General features: G+C 40.5%; 1 protein-coding gene across 2 annotated transcripts; it reads left to right on the top strand.

Moving 5' to 3' along the window:
• Positions 1 to 3798: 3798 nt before the first annotated feature.
• On the top strand, positions 3799 to 8575 carry LOC109979186 (high choriolytic enzyme 2-like). Of its 2 annotated transcripts, XM_065952623.1 has the most exons (9): positions 3800 to 3953; positions 4345 to 4372; positions 4502 to 4552; positions 4726 to 4857; positions 5273 to 5390; positions 6292 to 6470; positions 6609 to 6690; positions 7028 to 7152; positions 7675 to 8575. In XM_065952623.1, coding segments are annotated over exons 1-9 (771 nt in total). In that variant the 5' UTR covers positions 3800 to 3899; the 3' UTR covers positions 7677 to 8575. The 2 variants fall into 2 exon arrangements, with proteins under 2 accessions (XP_020483862.2, XP_065808695.1); XM_020628206.3 differs by lacking the exon at positions 7675 to 8575 and having other exon boundaries at positions 3799 to 3953; positions 7028 to 7160.
• Positions 8576 to 23828: the final 15253 nt, after the last annotated feature.

The raw sequence follows: 23828 nt of genomic DNA, 5'->3' as shown, positions 1-23828 counted from the left end.
CGGGACATCATGCTAATGTGCTTTGGTTTAAATTGAGAGACTGCAGGGCCGCCTGCTGGAGGTTCATGGTATTACATGTCTTCATGTTAACCTGTGGGCTCACAAGACAGGAGGGCTGATGAAGTGATTAGATTGTTTATTACTGATGATGTCACCAAATGTAATTCAATTAATAAGTTTTGTTTTTTAATTCGATCAATTATGGAAATCCTGTCTCAGCCCAACTTTCAGTCAACCTAACGACAGGCTGAGAGCTGGAGCTGAGGTGGATTTTAAGCCTCCTGACACAAACGATTAACAACAATACAACTTAACAAACAGTATGTCACATGAAAAGGACATATTACAAAACTACATTTCATCTTCTGGATTGGTTTGCCATGAGCCATGTTTGAAGTTTACTTTTTTAAAACACTGAAACTCGTGAAGTCTCTGATCTGAGGTGGGAATTGAGTTCCACTTTTCTAAGGCTCTCACTGAAAAGCCCAAAAGTCACCTCTTGCAGTCGTTGTACCTGTTACATAAGTGTTGAAGAAGAATGTTCAAACTGACAAATGTTATTTTTTTTGTTTTTTTTTCAGGATTTAGTTTTCTCTCATTGACTTTGTGATCATAACAAGAGGGACATGAGTGATGAGTGTCTTACAGTGACAAAAATCATTGTAGCCACATATTTCTGTAACATGGACTCATCTGAACAGTGTTTGTAGAAGTTATATAAGGGACACAAGAATGTGTTTCCTGGTGAACAAGTTGATCTCGTCTGAGCTGAGTGTCTGACGTTTAATCCTTTTGTTTGGTTGATGTTGCTTTACATCCTCATTGTTTGACAGCACAGATCCAACTGCTTTCTAGAAATGATAACAGTAGCTATTCGAGTTGATTATTTTAGGATTACATCAAGAGTATGTTGGAATTGAGTGATCTCTCAGTAATGGCACAGTATAATTCACCATACCATACTTACATAATTGGCATGGGGAGGAAGTAATCCCCTCTCATACGCTCCATCGGGCTAATAGATGGAGTGATTGATGGATGCATGGATCCTTACTTATTTCCTATGATGAGGTGAAGGTTTAATTTTAGAAAGAGGGTATTCAAATGTTTTTGGTTTCAGTCCAATAACATTTGGCTTGGGAAAAAATGATACCTGAGGGTGCCCGATTTTAAAAAGAGAGCTGAGGAAGCTGAACGCTGCCCTCCTTCTTCTTCACCGCCAACGAGCGAGACAATAGTTAACTGTGTTCGTTAGAATTGTGATTATTATTTATGTTGCGCTGTCCAGATTTTGTAGGGGAGAGTAGCTTTTTTCTTTTGATTAACATTTTCTCCTGTTTTTCTGTTAGGGAATTAGGCAAGATGCCTGTATTTTCTTTTATTTATTTTATTTGAGGTAAGGTAGTTTGGATTTTGACGTAGATGTTTTGTTCATTATTTTGCCGACGCCCTCCCTGAAGATTACTTTATGTTTTGTGTTTATTGCTGAATAAATCATTATGGACTGAGAATTCATTGTTTTGTGGTTGATCATTGGGAGTGAGGAAGGACAGGGTCACTTTTGTGTTACGGCTTGTTGTCCCTAGGCTGGTTGTAACACCGTCATCTTATGTGAAGCAGACCAGCAGGGTCCCCCAGGGGTCTATCCTCGTACCACTTTTTTTCTCCCTCTACATGCTACCTTCTGGACATGTCATCCGCAGCCACAATTTGAGTTTCAACTCTTTTGTGGATGATGATGATAGATAGACTTTATGCTCTGCTAGGCTCATCATCTCTTTTCTGTTGCTTCATATTTGGTGCATTAGAGTCATCTTGGTTTTAATACTTAATGAACTATTTGAACTAAATAAATCAAAACAAATTCCCAAAATGTTGAACTTCCTTTTTAACAGACAATTACACTCCTGCATCAGTCTATCTCCTACTTAAAAAATTGTATTAAGACCAGGTTTCAGATTATTCTATTTTAACAGCCTGTAAAAACAAACAGTAACAAACAGATAGAGACAATTCTTCTATTTACTACTTCTTCTACTCGCAGCTGTATCAGGCATTAAAAATATAGTCTATGGTCTGATCTGCTGATTTGCTTTTTGTCTTCATCTCAGTTTGTTTCATAACCAGTTCAAAACTTGTCACAGGAGCTTTAAAGACAGCTTGATTGAGAATTGATTTGTATGTCCAGGTTCCTGCCCACTTTTTGTCTCAAAGTGAACAATAAGACATTTGTTGGTTTGTCACTTAAAAATGACTCAGTCATTCACATGTTATTGTCTGCATTGTGTATTGTGTGCATACTCTCTGCTGCCTGAGTGCTGAGTGATGACGATGTTGTGTAAAGAGTGCTGATAACCAAAGATATTCACTTTGGTTAAAAATAGCTTCCTCCATGAGAAGAGAACATGCTTTCACATCCAAGAACATGTTTTCTGAACTTTACAGACACAACATATCAAACTGGAACTGTTTCTGAGTCCAGTTCATCGGTCTCACAGAGTCTTTTGCAGTCTTTTGATTTGAGATGTTTAAGTTTCCTAATTTTGCCTCTGGAATTTCTCTTTTTTTTGCACTATTATGTATCTTACCAATTTACACCTTTTAAGATTTGGTTGAAATCGTCTTTAGGCCCTGACAGAAATTAATAACTCATGTGCTCTATAAAAGGAACAAATAAAATCCTTCATTATAGCCAATGTAAACCTGTACTTCAACCAATGTCTGCTATGAGGTACCAATCTAATTCTGGTTCTATTTTACATTTTACAGTTTTTTTAAATATGTTTTTTGCAATAATGATTAAAAAATACAATTTCAAATTATTTTAAAATATTGTGCATTTTTGAAGGCATCTCTGCCACCCCATTCTTCGCGCCTCGAAACCTCCCCGGGGGGTCCTAACCCCCACTTCGGGACCTACTGTTCTACATCACCTGAACAATTTTACCCTCTATCACGAAAGAACCAACTTTGTTTTCCAAAGATAACGAGACAAAAAAGTAATTCTCGATAAATCAACTTTAATTAACTCGTTAGCATGAGAAAGCTAACAATGCTATCTCAAGATTACAAGAACAATTGAATCGAATAGAACAGAATAGAAGTTTATTTATAAAGCACATTTCATAACAGGTAAGCTCAATGTGCTTTACATTGAAGATTACAAAAAAATAGGAATACAAGAGACAAAATAGCTGTCTCAACAATCATGAATATGATACAAAAATCTGATTTGGTACAAAACAGAGCAAAACAAAACAAAAACAAAACAAAACACAACAAAACAAAACAAAACAAAACAAAACAAAACAAAACAAAACAAAAAACATACCCACATATACACAAAGAGTAATTATTTGTATGCTTGAGAGACTTTTGAGTTTGGCTTTGAAAGTAGAGACAGTTGTGATGGACCTCAGGTCAATCAGAAACTAAATTTTAACAGGATGGAAGGATTCATGTCCGCTCAGAGCATCAGTCGTATCATTTAACAACAATATGTGTAACTGCATCCATTGTGTGTCTTATTGATCCACCAGTAATAAAGTAGTAAAATGTATCCCCACCTCTGCCATGCATTAAAAAATGTCATATGACAATCACAGTTTAATTTTCAGCAGGAGTATTTCTTTTCTGTTGCCAAATATTTCTCCAACATGTCAGTCTCCATTGTGACGTCACTTAGTTCCTGGAAAATCACCATCTGTTCAGTTATGCTTCTTGAGTTTCACAAAAAGCAAGTGTTTGACTGATGAGTGAGGGCTGATGGTGAAAAATCAGACACACCTTGTGAGCTGCCTTTAAAAAGAGCGAGGAGCTGAACACCTGCAGCACCCAACATCAGACTGCAACTCGGGTAACCTCACTGATTTGAAGTCAAGGCTTAGAGGATCTTCATCATGACTCCAGTTTTCATTTGCCTCTTCTTCCTCTCGCTGAGTGCACTTCCTGGGGTAAGTCCTATTTATTCAGCACTATATGTTTCTGATATTGAACATTGCATGTTTTATTTATCCAATCATCTGTTTAAAATTTTCAACTTTCAATGCAATGACATAACAAAAATGTTTTTCAATGAGCTTAAGCACACTGCTTTCCATCTTCAAATGATTGAGTAAATGATTACACCCCAAAAACAGAGTGGTGCAGCAGAACCCTGGTGTGTCTGTATGAAGTGTCTTTGAGGGGGCGTTTGGTCTGACCAATAAAAAACAGCATTCTTAAATATCTGGATCATCCTGGAAAGCACGAGAAAAATCTGCCAAGAGACATGATGAAATGACATACAGTACATGAAAAAAACGTGTTATATTAAATGTGTCATTTTGTGTTTTTTCATGACAGCACGCCGTTGATGATGAAGTCATGAAAGGTGAAGTTTTATAAAGAGGACAAGCTTAAAACAATTCAAACGTCTTGTTTTATTTTCAATGTGAGTAATAAATAACAAATAAACAGCCGGTTGTTGTTTCTGATGTCCTTCATCTCGGTTTGCTTTTAGAGGTTTCTTCGGACGTCTCTCTCACCATCTCCAGAGTTAATTCTCACGCAAGTAAGACAAGATAATTAATCAAATCAAAAATTCAGAGTTGCAGCCTAAACTCAAATGTTTTTGTCCTTCAACATGTGAAACTGTTCATTCCTGCTTTAGAGATTCATACACTCGTCTGATTAGCTAACAGTTTGCAGTTCCACACATCTGTCTGTTTATTTGTTGTTTTGCAGCGACAAGGCTGATACACGGCGACCTTCTGCCAAATACAAACAAGAATGCCGACCCCTGCACAGCAACCGGCTGCAAGTGGCCCAAAACTGGAAACTTTGTCTACGTGCCCGTCACCATCTCGTCACAATACAGTATGTTATACCGATGGCAGTTTGCTGTTTTCCTTGACCCAAAGAGGCAGGGGGGGCACTAGATACACAAGGGAGGGGGGACATTGTAGAAACACAAGGGGGGGGGGGGGGGGGGGCACTGTAAGGAAACTTGGGGTCGAAGAAACCTTAAATTTCAAATTATTCTCGGAGAAGATCGATGTTGATAAATCTCTTTCCGATTCTCTCCATTGAAGTTTCAGTGAAGAAAACTTTGAACAACACTTGTGTACAAAATGACATCCAGAGTATTCAGATTTGATGTGTGAATGCAAAGAGTCAATGAAACTTATTTAAAAAATGAAAGTTTATGATATAGGAGATGTTCACACATCAAACTATCTAAAGGAAGGGAGAAAGAAGACTCCTAATATGTCTTTTCTTTATGTCTCTGCAGCCAGAGAAGAGCAGAACATCATCATCAGAGCCCTGCTGACCTTCCACCAAAGCACCTGCATCCGTTTTATGTGGAGACGTCGGGAAAGGAATTACATCTACTTCTACTCTGGATCTGGGTGAGAACACGCACAAATGCAAACACACACACACACACACACACACACACACACACACACACACACACACACACACACATCCCAGGCTTAAGTGAAAAGAGATACCTGATGTCCTTGAATTATCAAAAGTGAAAACTTTACAAAAATTATAATTATAAAATTATAAAAAAAATTAAAACTAAAATGATTGTTCCTCAGTTAAAAGTTATCTATCCACTAAAACACTGAATAAAAAAACCAACAAGTGTGAGTGAGCACAAGGACTCCTGAGCTCCAGCGAACTTTTACAATCTTTGATCAAATCAACTGAAAATAAATTATGATAAAAGACTCTTAAGGCAAGGAAGTAGCCTATTGAGGTTTTGGAATAAAAGTTGCTTAGCTGTTGATGGCACAGAAAAGATTAAAGACAAAAGAGAAGAAGGAACCGACAAACGAAAGAGACAATCCACCTGTAACACCTGAGAAACTGATGAGACACACTATATGAATGGTGCAAAAGACGAGAATCAGTGTGAGATGTTTACTTTACTGCGCTCCATAATAAGAGAAGAAATAAACGCTGCTACAGATAAACTACAGCCTCAACTTAATTCTATTAAAGCAGATTTTAATGGATGCGACAAGAAACTGACAGCTGTTGAGTAGGCCATTTTAAGCATGGAGGGTTAGATCATTTTGCTGGAAAAATCGATTGTAGAGGCAGAACATTTAATCAGCTGAAAGTTTAATCTTTAAGTTTAAACATTTAAACAGTTTAAACATTTCTGCTGTATGGACATTTCCACACCGACCAGTCACTTGGAAATGGTAGAAAGACAAGAAATAATGAAAGTGAGGAGGAGAGACAAAGACATGATTGATGTCTTTTAAAATAGTGTTTTCACCTTGTATGTCTCAGGTGTTTCTCTTACCTGGGCCGTCAGAATCGAGGCCAGCCGATCTCTCTGAGTCAAAGAGGTTGTTTGTACTTGGACACGGTGCAACACGAGGTGCTCCACGCTCTGGGCTTCCACCACGAACAGGTCCGCTCCGACAGAGACGAACACGTCTCCATCCTCACCCAGAACATTCAGCCAGGTATGACGAGCATCCACAGGAAAACTCTGAGAAAAACAAGGTGTAACAACGGGGGGAGAGGATGTCAATGCTTTGTGTTAGAAAGATAAAATAGGTATTAAAAAGCTAAATATCATGGTTTGCTTTCTTTCCCTGCAGGAACTGAATCAAACTTTGAAAAGGAGCAGACTAACAACTTGGAAACTCCGTACGACTTTGACTCTGTCATGCATTACAGCAAGTAAGTGATCGTGTCCCATTAACAGGGGCGTGGCCAGACTTTTTTTTACATCAAACTTAAACAGCCATTCCAGTTTTTGTACATTAGTCCACCTCGATATATTTCAGGTTTTTGACGAGCTACTTTGTGAAACAATAACTCTCATGAGTCATCATACTTTGTACAATGTAATCATGTTTCAAGACTTCAGATTGACTCAGAAATATGCAAAATGTGCAGCTTTGCTATTTCAATCGATCTGTGTTGGAAGGAAGAATGCTTTAACTGTGAGTCTATAGTCAGTCTGTTCTTGTTTTGTTTGTGTACTAAAAAATGTTGTGTTTGTTTCCTTCTCAAGTTACGCTTTCTCCAGGAATGGTCAACCAACCATCATTGCAAAGGACGATCCTAAGCGTTTGTTTGGACAAGCCACAAAAATGAGCCAAAACGACATTGATCGTGTCAACAAGCTTTACAACTGCTGTGAGTAAACATTTATCATTCTAAAAATATTCTCTCATATATAAATATTGTGTCTGTTAACAGAAAGCCCTAAGCAGACATGCATCCATGAATCTTATTTGACTCTTTTTCCTGTGATAACAAGTATATTTCGGTTGTTTGCTTGTGGTCTCAACTTATTGCATTATCTAGGAATAAAATATTGGTAGCATATTGGTTTTTAATTTAGACCGCAGTACCCATTTTAAACACTAGGTGTCAGAGTTACATACTGCTCCTTTAAGATCTTGTGAATTTCACTCATTTTCACAGGAAACCCGGGTTTTGATCCCGAGATAACGTAACAAATTGTTAGAGAATTTGTGAGAACAACAAAAATATACCCGTTATCACAGGACAAACCGAGTTAAATAAGATAAATGGATGCAAGTCAGCTGAAGGCTTTCATATGTAGGAAGAGAGTAGATGCAATTTCAATTGAGAAAGAAACAAAGGGAAAGGCGATGTATCATTTAAACATTATGTTCTTACTTTTCCCCTCAGAAACCGTAAATGACTGAAGGAAAAGGATGGACCTCTCGGCTCGCTGAGATAACACCAACGACTACATCTTAGTGTCATTTTGATTTCCATTAGCTATACAGGGCAGTGAAATGACCTTTAACCCCTGCTTTGATGCATCTCATTGACTAGCTCATAGATATACTTTATTGTATACTGACTCAAATGAAGGGCCACCTGCTCTCTTTAAGCTGAGGTCAGATGTTTAACCAGAAATCTGTATTTTAACTCTTTGGGATTTGATTGAAATCTTTCCACTTTTGGTTTTATTGGTTTTAAAATTCAAACTTTATGATTTGGGTGTGATTGTTGGCTCATGGGAAGAGAGGGACGATGAATCTATAAAACATCACATTTAAATTTGATATAATCGTTCCTGCAGTAAGAACTGTTGAACAAGTTGTTATATTTCTAACAATCAGTGGTGGAAAAACATTTGGATTTAATTCTGTTCAGTTTAAAATAACTCCATCTCAAGTTTCAGCTCCTGCATTTATAGTAAAGAAAAGTATTAGACTCAAATCAAGCCATATTATTCACAATTCCCACTAAATCTTTGAGGGAATAAAATATAATTTGAGTAATCTATCTTAATAGTTGTCTAATCAGTGTTTAAAGTTGTGACTGTAAGCACCTTCAAATTAAGCATAATGTATCGTCCCACTGCCAAGACAAAATGATCCAAATGAAATAGATGACAGATGATCGAACAATCAGATTTCTGTCTGACAACGGAGCCCACTCTGTAAAAATATCGTCTAAATGTTCATGTCTTTTGAAGTTTTAGGGTTTATTTTTTTGATACTTTTATGGTTATAAGTCTTTGTCTCTGTATTCACTTTGACAACAATGAAAAATAAAAATAAATGAATGAATGAAAAAAGAGTGTGATTGTATTTCATTACCAAACAGGGGCAGTGTGACTCTATCAATCTAACAGTGCTGCACACTTTGGATCAGACTTTGCTTCTTCTTTCTTTTCTTTCCTTATTCGACCTGGAAAAACGCCACTCAGATTCAAAATCTGCTTTACATGGATGTCCTGGCTAAGACAGGCAGCAGCACAGTTAAGACGTTTCTGACAATGAACAGCCAGAAATACAAGAGAAAAAATACAGAAAAACGTACCAAACTTACCCCACAAAACACGAGAGAAAAACAGACAAGCCCCCAATTTATGTAATGACCAGCCTATGGGAAACCAGCCGTAGCACAAAAGTGACCCTCTCCTTTCTCACTCCCGATGATGAACCAAAATTTCCACAAATTTTCAGTCCACAAGACAATTTATTTACAATAGACAAAAAACTAAGTCATCATCAGGGAGAGCGCAGGCCAAATAATCAACAGAACATCTAAGTGAAAACCCCAAACTACCTTACATCAAATAAATTCAGGCATCTTTCCTAACTCCCTATCAGAAAATCAGGAGAAAATATTAGTGAAAAGAAAAGGTGAAAAAAGGAGGGTTGCATTGAGCTTCCAAAGCTCTCTTTTGAATCGGTCGCCCTATAGTAATAATAACTTTATCTATACAGCACCTCCAGCTTTCAGCAAAGTGTCTCAGAACTAAAAATTCAGTACTTGTGTTGAAGTATTTACCACCAGTGTTTCACTTCCAGGTTTCTCAAAATGTCTCCTGTTTACTCAAGTAGTTTGGATCCAGACGTCACACTTCTTCACACCTTCAGGTTAAACACGGGCCTGTGACTAAGTGGTGTCAGAAGAGCAGCCTGAGCACACGCTTTCACAGCACTGAGTCAGCTCAGTCTATTTCAGGCCGTCTTAATTAGAGAGGATCTTTAGCCGCATCTTCACACAGGTTCTTGTCATCTTTTGTGTGACTTTTGTTGGGTTATACTGATATTGTAGCGTTGCTTTTTTGCCCTTTTTGTTCTGATATGTTTCTCTAAGTGTGTTTTCAAAGAGCTTTCTTTTTAAGGAAACCTGATATCAGATCTTTGAAAGGAGTAATGTTTGAGTTATTGCACCAAATGAACGAGATCACGGGAGCTAACCCCAAATCTAACAAAACTCTCATGATTTTATTACAACTTTAGAATGCTGCACGAGCCCACACTTCAGCGATGAGCTGAGGTCTGCTTCTGGACCAAACAAACAGAGGACTCATTGAAATAAAACGAGTGGAGCACACGTCGTGACAGGGAGTTTGGCACATATTGGATGCTCCTGTTCTTGTGGCTGTGGGACAACAAACAGAGATGCAGTCTTTCATCTAGTGAACCATAGACAGAGTGTTTTTTTTTTCTTCTGTTTTCGTTAAGATCCTTTGGGAGCTGAATATCCTCCAACTTGATCATCCAACTTGTAGGCCAACTTGTAGCCGACATGTAGTGCACGGGCAGTCTACATAAACAGATCATTTTCTAGCTTTAACTGCTCTCTTTCACTCTCTGCATCACTGCTGTTTATCTGACTGAAGTGACTCATCACTCTGCAGCGCTGGGACTCGTCTCAAAGCTCAGCACGCTCTTAGCGTTTCCCGGGCAAAAACTAAAATTAGGTGATTTTTTTCTTTTTAGCAGCAGCAGAAAGTGGCTCTTCACAGACAGCTTTATTTTGAAAGGCATCTCTCTCATCTAATGTGCTGCAGGCAGTCACACACTCACATACACGTACAAATGTGTACACACAAACAGCAAGCAATCCCAACAGTGTCTGACTCTGAGTGTAGGTGTGTGTGTGTGTGTGTGTGTGTGTGTGTGTGTGTGTGTGTGTGTGTGTGTGTGTGTGTGTGTGAGAGAGAGAGAAAGAGAGAGAGAGAGAGAGAGAAGCATATTCTTTTTACTGCCTTTGGTTTTTGGTAAAAATTAAATGAATTCTCAGCCTGTATAATCGATAGTTATCTTGGGAGTTTTTCCTCATATTCAGGACTACATAGATGTTATAAAACATGGACGTAGTCTGACTTATGGGTTTCTGAAGGGTTTCTTTGTGAAGCCTAATGATGGCCACTATATTGAAAATGCTGTTTAGAACTAACTTTTGGTCAATCTAGAAACATGCAAAGATGTGGAGCTGAAGAGGGTCTTAAGCCTCCTGTCTAACAGCTACAACACAACCACACCACTAATTATGCAAAACTCTTAAAGGAGCAATCTGTAAGATGTGTAGTGAGTGAAATGATAAAGTGACCTCACTATATGATCAGACATTAAGGAAACATGCTGTGTTGAAGTGCTGGCTTCTCTGACAACAATGCAGCAGTCAGTATGTCCTCCTTTAGATTCTGGTCCTGAATGCTCTTGATTTGTTTGGACCAGAGAAGGTAGGTAAGAAGAAGGTAAGCCACATTCTGATGGACTATTCTGTCCACAGGTTAAGAAGACTGAGACTGAAGACTGAAGTCTTGGGGCCCTATTTTGACAACACATTACATCATGCTATTAACATGCATAATCTGAGGCGCCCAGTGCAAAGAGGTTGTATTAAGTTTCTTGATTATACATAGGTGTATTTTGTACAGGTGTATTCATAAAATGAATCAAACCAATCAGAATGTCAGATTCCCTTTAAGAGTCAGGCACGCCTGCAGGCTGGCTCGTTGGTATTTACATAGCCGATCTCATTCCTTATTCTCGAATAGACCTAACACTGGCCAGCTCATTAAACTTCTCATTTCATTGTACACACAAAATCCATATGTCTAAACTAGTGCCTGGGGGACGCTGAATGAAATATGTCGATGGTGGATTGAAGTTATATTCCGTGGAATTATTCCCACAACAGCAGAAACAATCAAAAAGACTCTGAAGTTAGACTTCATTATTTATTAAAATATCCAAACACAGTGACAGAATGTAATATATATATATATATATATACAATACATGTTTTTACTTCGGCCTATTCTATTTGCTGAAATCCTTGGCTATATTCTCTAATGTGCATAATGGACCCTGAAGAGGCTGTAGTAATGTCTATGTGCTATAGGTCTATAGAGGGTGGCACTAATAGTTATGCATGAGATTTATAATAAATCCAACTCTCTGTTGCATGAGAGTTTGTGATTGTGTGTGTGTGTGCTTCTGCATGTGTGTGTCTGCGGTGTGCATTAGACAGAAGGAGTGCAACGAGTGTGCGTGGAGGAGAGTTCTTAGAAAGAAACAAAAGTGTTTTCTTCCCTCAGCCCTCTGCTCCATTAAAGACTCCATTTTAATGTATCAGCAAATGCACTGATGTTAAACTGCAGAGTAGGTGAGCTGCTGTGCATCCTGTGTGAGTGGAACAAGCTCAGTGGACTCGCCGATGTCAGCCCATCATTCTAATGTGTCCTCTCACAGGCCCTGTCACACCAAGGAGATCGTTGGTTGTAGTGGGACCGTCGCCACCAGTTCTTTGCCGTCTGCTTGGTGTGTCGGGGCCTTTAGACCAGGTTTTAGGTGGTGCAGTTTCTTTACCCCACACTCGAGATAAGAACGTGCCAGCTTTGCGCCTGACCACACCTTGTTTTAAAAACTAACAGCCCAGTGCACCGGCGTGGATGTAAGTTAATTTTACTTAAAAAAGGAAAATAGTAAAGACAGCCATGACAGGCGTACCATAGGGCGGCATATCACTTGAACACCATATAAAAAGTATTTCATTGATGTTCAGCAGTAGCATATTGTATCTCCTGAGTCCTTCCCGCTGCCAGGCTGTCAGAGCCTCATGGGAGTTAGTGGTATCTTCACATATTTGATTTCCACTGAGGGCTGTGTGTCAGGAGACCAACACAATCACGCAGCAGAATATGTTTATTGCTTCATGTCGGCTTATTTGTTTAAACACTTGCAGGATGTAAATGTTGTTGTTTTAAGTGTCTCGGCTGGTGTCGGGTCAGTCTGAGGCTCCTGGGGGGGGGGGGGGTGTCTGCAGGAGAGTGGAAGGAAATAAAAAAACACCTTTCCTTCTTTTCAAACAGCGACCTTTAGGGTGACGAACGGGTGTGGAGCTATGATTAATACAGAAATGAGTGTGTATGTGTGCATTTCTCAAGGATAGTCTGCAGGTAGGGAGAAAAGATCTCACACTCCCTCACACACACGCACACACACGCACGCACGCACACACATACAAGCTGGTTGTGTGTGGGGGAGTAAAGATGAGCGGCTGGTATCTTAGCAACAGCACGTTATCAGAAAAGAGGGGAGAATGCGTCTGTAAAGGTGGATGGTATACCGAACTAGTGAGCACACACACACACACACACACACACACACACACACACACACACTCTCAGCACTAATGGGGTAGTTTGGTACCGGAGCCCCTGGACAGCAGACAGGAGGATTTCTTTTTGAGCTCCCTCAGGTTGTCACTGAAAAACTGAAAGTGATATTTCTTTGATAAGCAGCGATATGGATGATCCTTCAATCCTTATGATAGACTTCGTCCAGGGTTACCATGTTGTGCCAAACAACTCTCTAAGGTCGCTTTCACATGTGAAGTCCGGTGGACTCGGTGCGATTCAAGGGTGAAGTCGTAACAGTGTTGCATTTTTCATGTGGTTTGGTTTGCTTTCACTCTGCTCTTTGTCAAGCGCACCAAAGTCTGTCAAATGTCGTGTACTGTAGCCACCCGCCACTAGGAGGAAAAGTTGGTGGGACTTTGAATTTAATTTGAACACTTTAAAGGAAGCGAAGGTTGTTATTTAATCATATCCTTCATGAAGCATGTTCCTCAAAGCAAAATTATGTCACTACCTTACCTTACAATTCTACAATTCACTTAGCAGATACTTACATCAGAGAGTAAGTACAACACAAGCAAGGATCTAGAAAAATGGGAACAATGTCAGTAAGAGCAAACAAACAGCTTTGAGTCAGCACAGAGGCAAAGCACAACATTGAGGGCAGTTCTTGAGAGCTCTAATCAGTATAGAAACCATCTTAAGTCGTCGTTATCAAACAAAAACCATCGTCACAGCCATCATCATCATCATTAAGTTAGTAGGTATTCATGAAAGAGCTGGGTCTTCAGCTTTTTCTTAAAGGTGCAGAGGGACTCTGCAGATCGAAGAGTTTGGAAGTTCATTCCACCACCGGGGGGCGACAGAGGAGAAGAGTCTAGTCAGAGACTTAGGGCCCCTGTGGTGAAGGTTGGATCAGACGGGGGGAGTAGTGGGGGGAGGGAGAGTAGACCTGGATTATAGAATTTAGGTAAGGAGGAGCCGTTTTGTCGCTGTTTTGTAAGTGAGCAGTTAGGTTTACAATCCATTTTGATGGTATACTGCCTTGAAATAGCACAAGATACCTCCCACTCCATACACTGAACACCTCTTCCTGGGGTGACCATGAACTCCCTCCTGAAAGAAGTGTTTAATACTATTCTCTGCATCTCGCTTTTCTGTCAGAAAGCCCTGAAGGCAAACTGCTCCTCTCCCTCTAAAACAGTCTGAGCTCTCTGTTCTCGGTCTTTACACCAGAGCAGGGTCATGTTGTGTTTACACGGCAATATTGCAAAGTGGGCTAAAAGCCCATACCATCCCAGGGCTGTCTCTGTGCCTCTACATGACAGCCTCCTTTCCCCTCTGCTTAGGAAACTAACGGCGTCCGTGCTTGTCACACTTTGCATTGTGGCTCATTTGGGACTAGCTGTAGCTCTTTTTGGTCCGACTTGGAAAAAGAAAAATCCAAAGTAACTATTTAAAAAAGGGAAACATTGTCAGCAGAAATTATTATTTGCAAGTCATGTCACTGTGTTTCCCACATATTTTCAGAAAGAAAGAGGTTTTTTGATTGTGGCTCTTGCAGAAATATTTTTTGGTCAATGTGGCTCTGAAGTCTAACAAGGCTGAGTACCACTGCTCCAGAGGCATTTGCTAGTAGGCCTACTCCTACTTGGTCACTCTATAAACCTTAACACAGTGTTGGGCAGTAACGTCACTACAAATAGTGACCTTAGTAGATTGAAAACATTCTCCATAGTGTTGTGGGAGCTTCACTGTTTTTCTACCCCCAGCCGCTGGTTTAGATATGTGGATGACGCTTCAGAATTCAGAATTCGTCTGGATGACGTTGAAGCCTTCACAGAACATCTTTTTTTAAAACCGCTTCTTAACTGTTCTTTTTTTTTATCATCTCACACCCTCGCACGGACACACACACTTCTTCTCCGAGGTGTTTCCAGGGTGTGAATGGGATGGATGCCACAGGGGGCTGGAAAAGATGTCTGGTCTGGATGGATGGATGGAGGAATGGAGAGATGAATGAACTCTGGAGGCTCATCTGCAGCAGCCGCCATGTTGGAAATGCTGTCTCAGTCTAACTTTCAGTCAACCTAATGACAGGCTGAGAGCTGGAGCTGAGGCGGGTTTTAAACCTCTTGACAAACTGTTACATCGCGCACACCTGTCAATCATGTCAGCTATCCCCCTAACTATGGATAACACGTATCGTTCATAAAATCAAAACAGAGCCGTTTCTAAAAAAAATCCCCCCCTCTGTGTGTGCCCATGAGGACAATAACTAATCAGACCTGTTTAGTTTTTTCTACCAGGCTGTAAACATGTTAATTTATGCTGTGAAAACTTGCTTTTTTAAATGGGTGTGTATGTGACTTCTAGTGCTTCTAAAGCCAGCCTCTAGTGGACACTCGACGAACTGCAGCATTTTACACTTCTGCATTGGCTTCATTTTTCAAGACCGGATCTTGCTTTTAACACATACACTCACACAGACATCTCTTGTGAATCTGTTTATTACAGTGTGTATGTCCACTCAGTGCTTCAGTCTATACATGGAGATTCTGCTACGAGCGTCTCTTACCATACATTTACTAAAACTATAGTTTGTGTTGTTCTAATGCCAGTGTTTGGATACGCTTATTAGTGCAATAAAAATAAAATAATAATGCTTTAACAGCCTTCAGGAACTGTGGGGGTCCCCAGTCTGCTGCAGGATTATTCTGGGGGTTGCAGGCTGAAAAGTTTGGTAACCCCTGCTCTGTGTTCACTCAGTTGCATCCACCTTAGATATCAAATTAATCCAAAAACAGATTTTGGAAGAAGAGATTCAGACACTGTTCCGCTAACATGCACAGCCACAGCGTGTACATAAAGCTGCCGTATCAGTGAGCAAAAGATTGATTGCTGATTTAAAGAGCACAGTGCAGATTTATTAAATGTCTTGAAAGCAACATCAACATGATGAAAGTTCCCTCTGTGCACAACACTTTTTACACCTGCACGAGAAATACTTTCATTTCTATTTAATCTGCTGGGAGATTTGCTGTGTCGTAAAATCTTCCAGGGAAGGAAATTGATGTTTACAGCGATGCAGCCGAGATGGGAGGGGGGAGTCTGTAAACCGTGGGAGGGATGCTGTGAGGGATGAAGGGTGAAGGACAGCGTGTGACAGCTCGTGTAAAAGATATCAGAGTGAGGCCGGAAGGTGAGGAAGGAGGAGGAGAAGCAGATGTGTTCAAAAGGGGAAGAAGGTCCTTGGCACTGAGCAACATCCCTCTCCCACTGGGTGTCATTACTGACACAGAGCCTGGAGTCAGTGGCTTAAAAGACTCCACAGGGCCACATAAGTTGCTACACCGTCACACAGTCACACCAATAATGACAAAGCAATGACAACCATCAGTTTTGTTTCTTTTTCACTGGCTGTCCGTGAGCCGACACCCTCTGCAGCCTTCTCCTCTTTGACATTTCAGTCTGTTCATGCTCTACCAAGGGCGCAGGAGCAACACTACTGAATAAAGATGTGCTTTGATTTTCAGGCAGCCAGCTTCAGTTTTATTCATATATTTTGATCCTTTTTCACTTTCAAAACGAGGCAAAAGAAAGAGTGTTCAGCCTTGCTATAAGCTCGGGAGGCTGTGCAGAGACGGTGTTTGAGTCCATGACTATGACCAAAGTGTATCAAGACCGAGACATTCAAGGATTAAGACCAAGATGATTACGATTCAGGACCGATTCAGGACCAGCAAAAAGCTATAATGTGGAACCTGCCAACCATAGACTCCTCATTTTGCTCCTGAAGATCTATATCACTGCGGCAACACAGAAATATTTGTACTCAGCTACACAGATGAAAGCATAGACCATAAGTGAACAGAAAATATATTATTATTTCATCTTTGTTTTTTCATTTAAACATTTCTGTCATCTCATGTCAGTTGTATTTTTGGCCTTGTTTATTTATTTCACACATGACATCCTGTATCCGTCATTAGAGAAGGATGTACACATCTGCCTTTTTGTTAGTACCTGATGTTTCTTGAGAAAATGACTTTAAAAATGATAGCACCAGGTAGAATGAAGTTGCCAAACATAAGACAGAGTCCTTGACTGCTCATTGATGAAGAAAACAGCCACACAAAACGTGAATAGTTCAAGGCATTTACTTACTGCTAATTATACTATAGAATCAAAGCTTACTGTGACGGTCTGTCCTCGCTTTTTTGCACTTGCAGCGGCAATTTTCTATACCAGTGATTCTCAACTGGCGGTTCGGGACCCAAAGGCGGGTCGCAGAAGTATTTTCAATGGGTCCCGAGCAAAAACCTGGTGTCAAACAGTTTGGCAAGTGCTATTTTGTTGCAGATTTGTTGTGTTCAGTTTCTTGCTTCCGTCAGATGTTTTGCACCATCTGAGCTACAAAACATTTCACGTAAGCTGCAACCTGCAAAAACTGCACAATTTTATATTCAATTAATCTGATTGGTTGAAAAATATCACAGATTTGGGTTCCGGTTTTTCAGCGACGAGTTGGTGGTGGGTCCTGAGGCTAGACGCGTTGAGAATCACTGTTAAATCAATTTAGCTTAGCATTTTGTGGCCTCACTCCTCAACGTCACTTCTCCCTCACTGACCAATCAAAATCAAGAAGGGGCGGGACATCTGGTACCAGCTTTGTCATCTTATGGGAATGACTTGATATTGAAGCATTTGCTTTGTGAGTATTAAGTAAGACATTAACAGGAACATTTTCTCTCTGCAGGAAGCAGAGCGACCTGTAAGGGCTTGACGAACGCCCCAGAATAATTCACCATCACTTTTTAAATACTCCTCCTTCTAAGACATTTAAGACAAGAGATCTGGAAGGCAGAGACAAACATTGGCATCAGTCTGATGAAGGCATCAGTTCAGAAAGTGTTTATATAACGGGTTGCTCTGGGAGGTATTTTGTCACTTCGTTTGCAGAACTTATTGACTTAAGCTGTCACACTGGATGTAACCCAGGCAGCATTTGGCAGATCAAATTAGTCGTCTATAAATATATCTCCTGCAGAGACAGGGATGATGTGGAAGTGAAGAAAAAGGAGTGTGAGGTGCTGATTTCCTTCTTTTTTGCTCACACCATTAGATAAATCGTGCCTTGTTAACTATACATACGGGGGTGAATGTGAGAGTAAACAATGCAAGCAGCACAGCATGCCTCGTTAAATCTGCACAAATCATCCTCTGTGTGTGTGCATATATAGGCGGGTATGTAATGCGAGTGTGTGTGTGGGTGTCAGAGCGAGGAAGAGGGGAGGTGGCTGCTGCTGGCTGGATCTGGGGCTCGATCTGAAACACCGCCTGTCTGCTTACACAACACACACTCTATAATTGGACTCAGAGGAGCGAGGAGATCCGCCTGCAGGCTCAGGATTATGCTTACATATTGAATATATTGCTACCCTAACATTCCTATATCTCAAATCTGGCTCTGTCATAGGCTGGCACTTAGCAGACAAAGTGAAACAAGGGCGGAGAAGAAGACATGGCGATCTGTAACGGAGCGTTAGAGCAGATTGTCGAGTCGGAGACAAATCCGACGTTTCCTGAAACAAATCAGCGACAGGCCTGTTGTGTTTTTATCGCTGGATACATTTTGATATCAAACCAAAGATCACTCCTCTGGGGCGTATTACACACACACACACACACACACACACACACACACACACACACACACACACACACACACACACACACACACACACACACACACACACACACACACACACTGAATGAATGACTTGAGTAACAGCAGCTCATTCATCGCAGAGAATTCTTTCTGATCTTCCTTCTCGATGACATCAAACTGTTTAGGAGTGATGGAGAAACATCGAGAGACAAAGAGACTTCAGTGTGCAGAGGGGTTCAGAGTGTCACCAGCACAGATGATGCAAACACAGTTTAAGAATGAAAAACACATGAATAGTAAACAAACCTACTACACCACAAACCTACAGAATCATTTTTGTTATTTGACTAAATTTTGAGAATAATTATCTAGATTTTTAAAGCTTTTATATTATAATTTTGGAAGAGTATTATTTGGCCTCGGCCTTCTTCTGATTGGACACCGAAGAGGGAAGTGAAATAAAAGTATATGCTACTAGTGTTGCAGTCTAGACCACACTAACTGACACCAAGACATACCAGAGACCCCCGTACAGTGTGTGCCCATGAGGAAATAAACTAATCAGACCTATTTAGTTTTTTGCACCAGGCTGTAAACATGTTTATTTCTGCTGTAAAAACTGTTTTTTTGGCTGTTAGTGGGTATGTGACTTCTGATGTTCCTGCAGCCAGCTTCAAGTGGACACTCGACAATCTGCAGGATTTGGCACTTCTGCATTGGCTTCATCTTTCAACACCGGAGGTTTCCAAAACCATATCAAAACAAAGACAAAACCAGTCATCGTGATCATCCTTCTTCTAAGCATGGCCTTAGTGCATCCTATCTTATTTCATAATCATTCATCTTTCCCTGTTGTGATAACGCCCTCGAACCTAAAATAATGCTTCAAGAAAGAGATAAAATGAAGGAATGTCGAGCGTTCTTTTTCTTTCAGTTTGAGAATAAATCTCTTACCCAACAAAATAACTGTATTTAAAAGACTTGGACGTCCATTTTTTTTATCCCCCCCAAGAATTATTGTTTCAGGGCTCATTGTGAAAATGCAGTGAATCATTTTTTCAGGGTCAACCAAAAAAAATCCCCACATGTGGACAAAACCAGAAAAAATGCAGCAGGTCTTCAATTTCAGATTTACAGAAGTGACAGTTTGGATCCTTTTCTAATCCCACATGGAGAGCATTTTTCTTGTGGGCAAGATTTTTTATAGGATTTTAAATTGCACGTTCTGTGATTTAGTATCTGGATCAGAATTATAGGTTAAACTTTACACCTGTCTCCATGGCAAAGGAGTATCAGATCAACATCATCAGATAGGACAGTGGATAGAGTTGGTAATCAGGGAGAGAGTGAGTGGGGAATGACATGCGGGAAAGGAGCCACAGGTGGGATTTGAACCTGGGCTGCCCGACCCGTGGACCACAACCTCCATGCATGGGGCGCGCACACCAACCGCTTCGCCACCAGCGCCCCCTCTCGGAAGCTCTTAATGAGACTTTTATTAAGATGATGAGGGGAGATCTTGATGCTTCTGAATTTTCATGTCTAGAGTCTCAAACCTGATAACCAGTAAATATTGGTATTGCATTTCTAAAGCAACAAGACAACAAAAGCTGTCCTCCATTGAAATCTGTTCAACACAGCTGCTTTATTATGAACAAATTAGAGTGTGTGTCCTTGTCTAATCCGCGTCCTTGTCTAATGACGTGATAATAATGTTGGAGTGGATTCAGACGCTGAGAGCTGAACTCGGCAGCTGTTTGATGTCTGAGCAGCTCGCTCTCCATCATCGCCGACCTCTTAATTTAAATTCAACCCTTTTTTTTTATATCCTTTAATTTGTATGACTGTGAATGCTGGTGTGTGTGTGGGTTTGTGTTTTTGTTTTTGTGTGTGCTCGAGCTCTATATCCACACTTTGTTATGGGATGCAAAGTGTTGCCTCAGAGGAGAGCACTTTCATTTGCGCTCATTATGAGGCTGAGGTGTGCCGGCTGTGAGGCTGTCATTAGCAGAGGCTCAGACGGCGGTAATGAGAGGGCTGTTTGTGCACGGAGCTCTTTAAAACCTGGAGGAACGGGGAGACAACAGGCTTTCTATGGGGAATAATAAACTTAGAGGACTTATAAACAGGGCATATTTGCATACTTATAGTCATATAAAACAACAAATAAATAGCCTATAGCTGACTCCCTCAAGCAAATACACCTCCTAAAAAACTCCCAGAAGTTCCATAATTTCACAGAATTACAGTATTTTTTCTTTGTTTTGCTGTTGTGGCTTAAATATTTAAATTTTGTCCTTCATTGTAGTTTTTCTCTTGTGTTATACCTCACTGACTGCCCTTGAGCTCCAGAATGAAACCAAAACAAACTGCTGTTTGGCCACACCTCCTCCATACTGAACCCCTCTCTACTCGCGTTCACATGAAGGAGTTATCAACTAGAACGCACCATAAATAAACACCATAAAGCGAAAGTGGCCGCCAAAATTGTCCTTTGCTCGAGCTGCAATCACCTGTGTCCTGCATTGTTGTGTTAGCATGCTAATGTTAACGCTCTTTAGTTAACCCGTAGCTTCATATTGCACATAAATTGACATTGCAATTTAGATGCAAAGGGGGCAAAACTTTGGAACTCTGCCCACTGGCATAAAATTAGAGAGCAACAGTAATGCTTTTAACAAAGGACTCAAACAATGGCTAAAATCAAAACAACAGTGCTCACATGAATAGCTTCTGACTGGGTTATTGTTTGATCACGCTGCCTTTGCTCTACGGTTCTATTTATTTATTCTCCCGTTATTGTTTTCTCTGTTTATCGCTTTTCTCCCTATCTTAATTGTTTTATTTTCAAAAGCCTCCTGTGGACCAGGTGTTGAGAACTAGCATGCTTGCTAAAACACTTAAACAATGCATCTGGTTCATCCATTGTATCTGTGATGTCCATGCCAAATAAAGTCTATTATTATTATTGAATGACCGTTATCTAAAGACACATACGTGACAGCCAAATAATCAGTGAGTATGTTCTTCTTCTTCTCTCTAGTTCTTGATTAAAACAGCTTTTATACACAAGGGGAGGAGCCAGCCGTCCCGTCCATGTAAACACGTCTCTGACAACAACACAGCCAGCAGGACTCGAGCTTCTCACACATTGTAGACAGTCATGACTCAGAGACACATTTACAAAAGGATAAACTTAATTTCTGTTGTATTTATGTGTAAAACGTCACACATTCTTCCTTTGACACTACGTGATATGGACATGGTCGTTTGCTCCACGTAGCTACTTTTCAGTAAAATCCGAGCTAAAAACAATGTTGGGGTGAATGAACGTTGATTGGCCTGAGAGGGAGAAGTGACATTGATGAACTGTTTTCTGCCGCAGTGAAGGTGTCGTACATTTTCCAGGGAGCTAACAACGTTAAAGCCAGCATTTCATATGTTAAATCCCCATGGGTGGACTCACACCCATCTCACACACCGAGACCTATCCTGTCAATAATGTGTGAAAGACTGTGACGTTTGAGCAATTTAAATAAAGAGAGCATGTTGACCACCATCTCTGCAGCCTCACATCTTGTCAACACAAACATGATGATGCTTTGACAACAATCAAACCAACAAAAGCATCATCATAAAATAAGTCTGGGAATAAGTGAACGCCACAGGCTTTTGAGTTAAGATTTTTTCTGGCATGGAGACTTTCTCTAATTTCACAGCTGGTGTTTGGCATTCAACAGCTAATTAGAAAACAGCTGCTTTGTTATTCCTGAAGTGCAACAATGACTCGGCTGCCATGCTCGATTTAGACTTAATTTACTCTTTAATGAGGATTCCAGTGTACAAACTGTGCGTTTTGTGTTTGTGCATTTACGCGTGAAGATCAATTTGGATGCCTTGGGAGTGTTGATGACCGGCCGGTCGATAGTGGCCGTTCCAGGAGCCGAGGCTCAGCAGCTTTAGATGCTCCTGTCAGCTCTGATCAGTGTGATGGAGCAGAACGCAGGCGAGCAGGGCAGCACTGTGCCACAAAGGTTACTGCAGTATCAGGAAAACCAATATCTGTCTTTTTCCAAGAATATTAACCCCAGAGCCACTGTCCTGGGAAACCCTTTGAAATCCAGTTTGGTTGATCTTTGACTTTATCATTGGGGAGCCATGATGAATGTTAATAAAAACATTTGGTTCTCATGCAATCACATAATTTGAAAAGATTGTACTTTGAGTGCAGAATGCATGTGATAAGACCAAAGACTGTAGATAAACATGAGTGACATCACCCACTGGTTTCTGAAGGGCTGCTTTGGAAGCTTGGGCTTTACTTGCCTTATAATCTAATGCAACATGAAGGAGCAGCTCCACTTCACTGCCAGTCCAAACAAATGAACCTCTTGCCATATTTACCGTTTTGAAAGGAACAGGAAGTCGGTAGTGTTATTCATTGTTTTTGTTGATTCTGAGGATTCTGATTGGCTTGCATGGCTTTCTCCTTCCCGTCACACTGCCGCTTATAGGTTTGGCATAGTTATGATGGCGCTCGACTGTGTATTTATGCGGGTTCACAGAACCCAATTTTTTTTTTTTAACGATCTGGTGGGTACGATGTTATTATTGAAAACGGAGGGGGGGAAATATTTGTTTCTGTGAATACCCGGCTATGTGTAAATGTGGCCCTAGTCACCTGTTGTGATAATAATGGAGTCTCAAGTGAAATGTTTTTAAACAAGAGTTTTGTTGCGTTTTACGGAGCCTGTGTGCATTGATGGACTTGCTCTGGGAACTGCGAAAAAAAAAGGTCTGAACGTTTGCAGTATTTCTGTGTCAGCGTCATCATATGAGCTCTCTCACGCAGAGGAAAGAGTCACATCTTTGCACATCAGATTCTTGTTTGTTTCTATTGTTTGTCATTCTTGAATGGCTACTTGTATAAAGTTACAGCTTTAGAAATTCTGCAGGGCTTGAATAGTGCAGAAAGACACAAATTGATCAGAATGCAAATTTGATCAATGCAATGCAAAAATCTGCACACGCTAGTGTTCAGGACTTTCGAGTCTTTTGAAATCAGCCTCAAGTTGACAACTGGTGGAACTGTAGCTTTTTGCACTTCATTGCCGAGGGCGCAGCTTAGATCATGATCACACATTGTGTCTTGAACTTTGACCAAGTCTGCAGCAGAACATTTTAGTAGTTTTAATTCATGATCCATGGATGTACAAAAGACCATTCTCAATGCTCACAAGACTGTCATGAACTTAAGTCGACGAGTGATGCTGT

This window comes from Labrus bergylta, chromosome 3 (assembly GCF_963930695.1).
Source record: "Labrus bergylta chromosome 3, fLabBer1.1, whole genome shotgun sequence".
Taxonomy (NCBI): Eukaryota; Metazoa; Chordata; class Actinopteri; order Labriformes; family Labridae; genus Labrus; species Labrus bergylta.
Note: the sequence above shows the minus strand (reverse complement) of the source record. Positions and strands in the feature narration are given on the sequence as shown.

Bases quoted from the DNA above. Each gene is read 5' to 3' on its own strand.
- LOC109979186 (XM_020628206.3), top strand. From the start codon at position 3,900: ATGACTCCAGTTTTCATTTGCCTCTTCTTCCTCTCGCTGAGTGCACTT. The intron at 4,553-4,725 runs GTAAGACAAGAT...GTTGTTTTGCAG, and splicing joins CAGAGTTAATTCTCACGCAA to CGACAAGGCTGATACACGGC. The intron at 5,391-6,291 runs GTGAGAACACGC...TGTATGTCTCAG, and splicing joins TACTTCTACTCTGGATCTGG to GTGTTTCTCTTACCTGGGCC.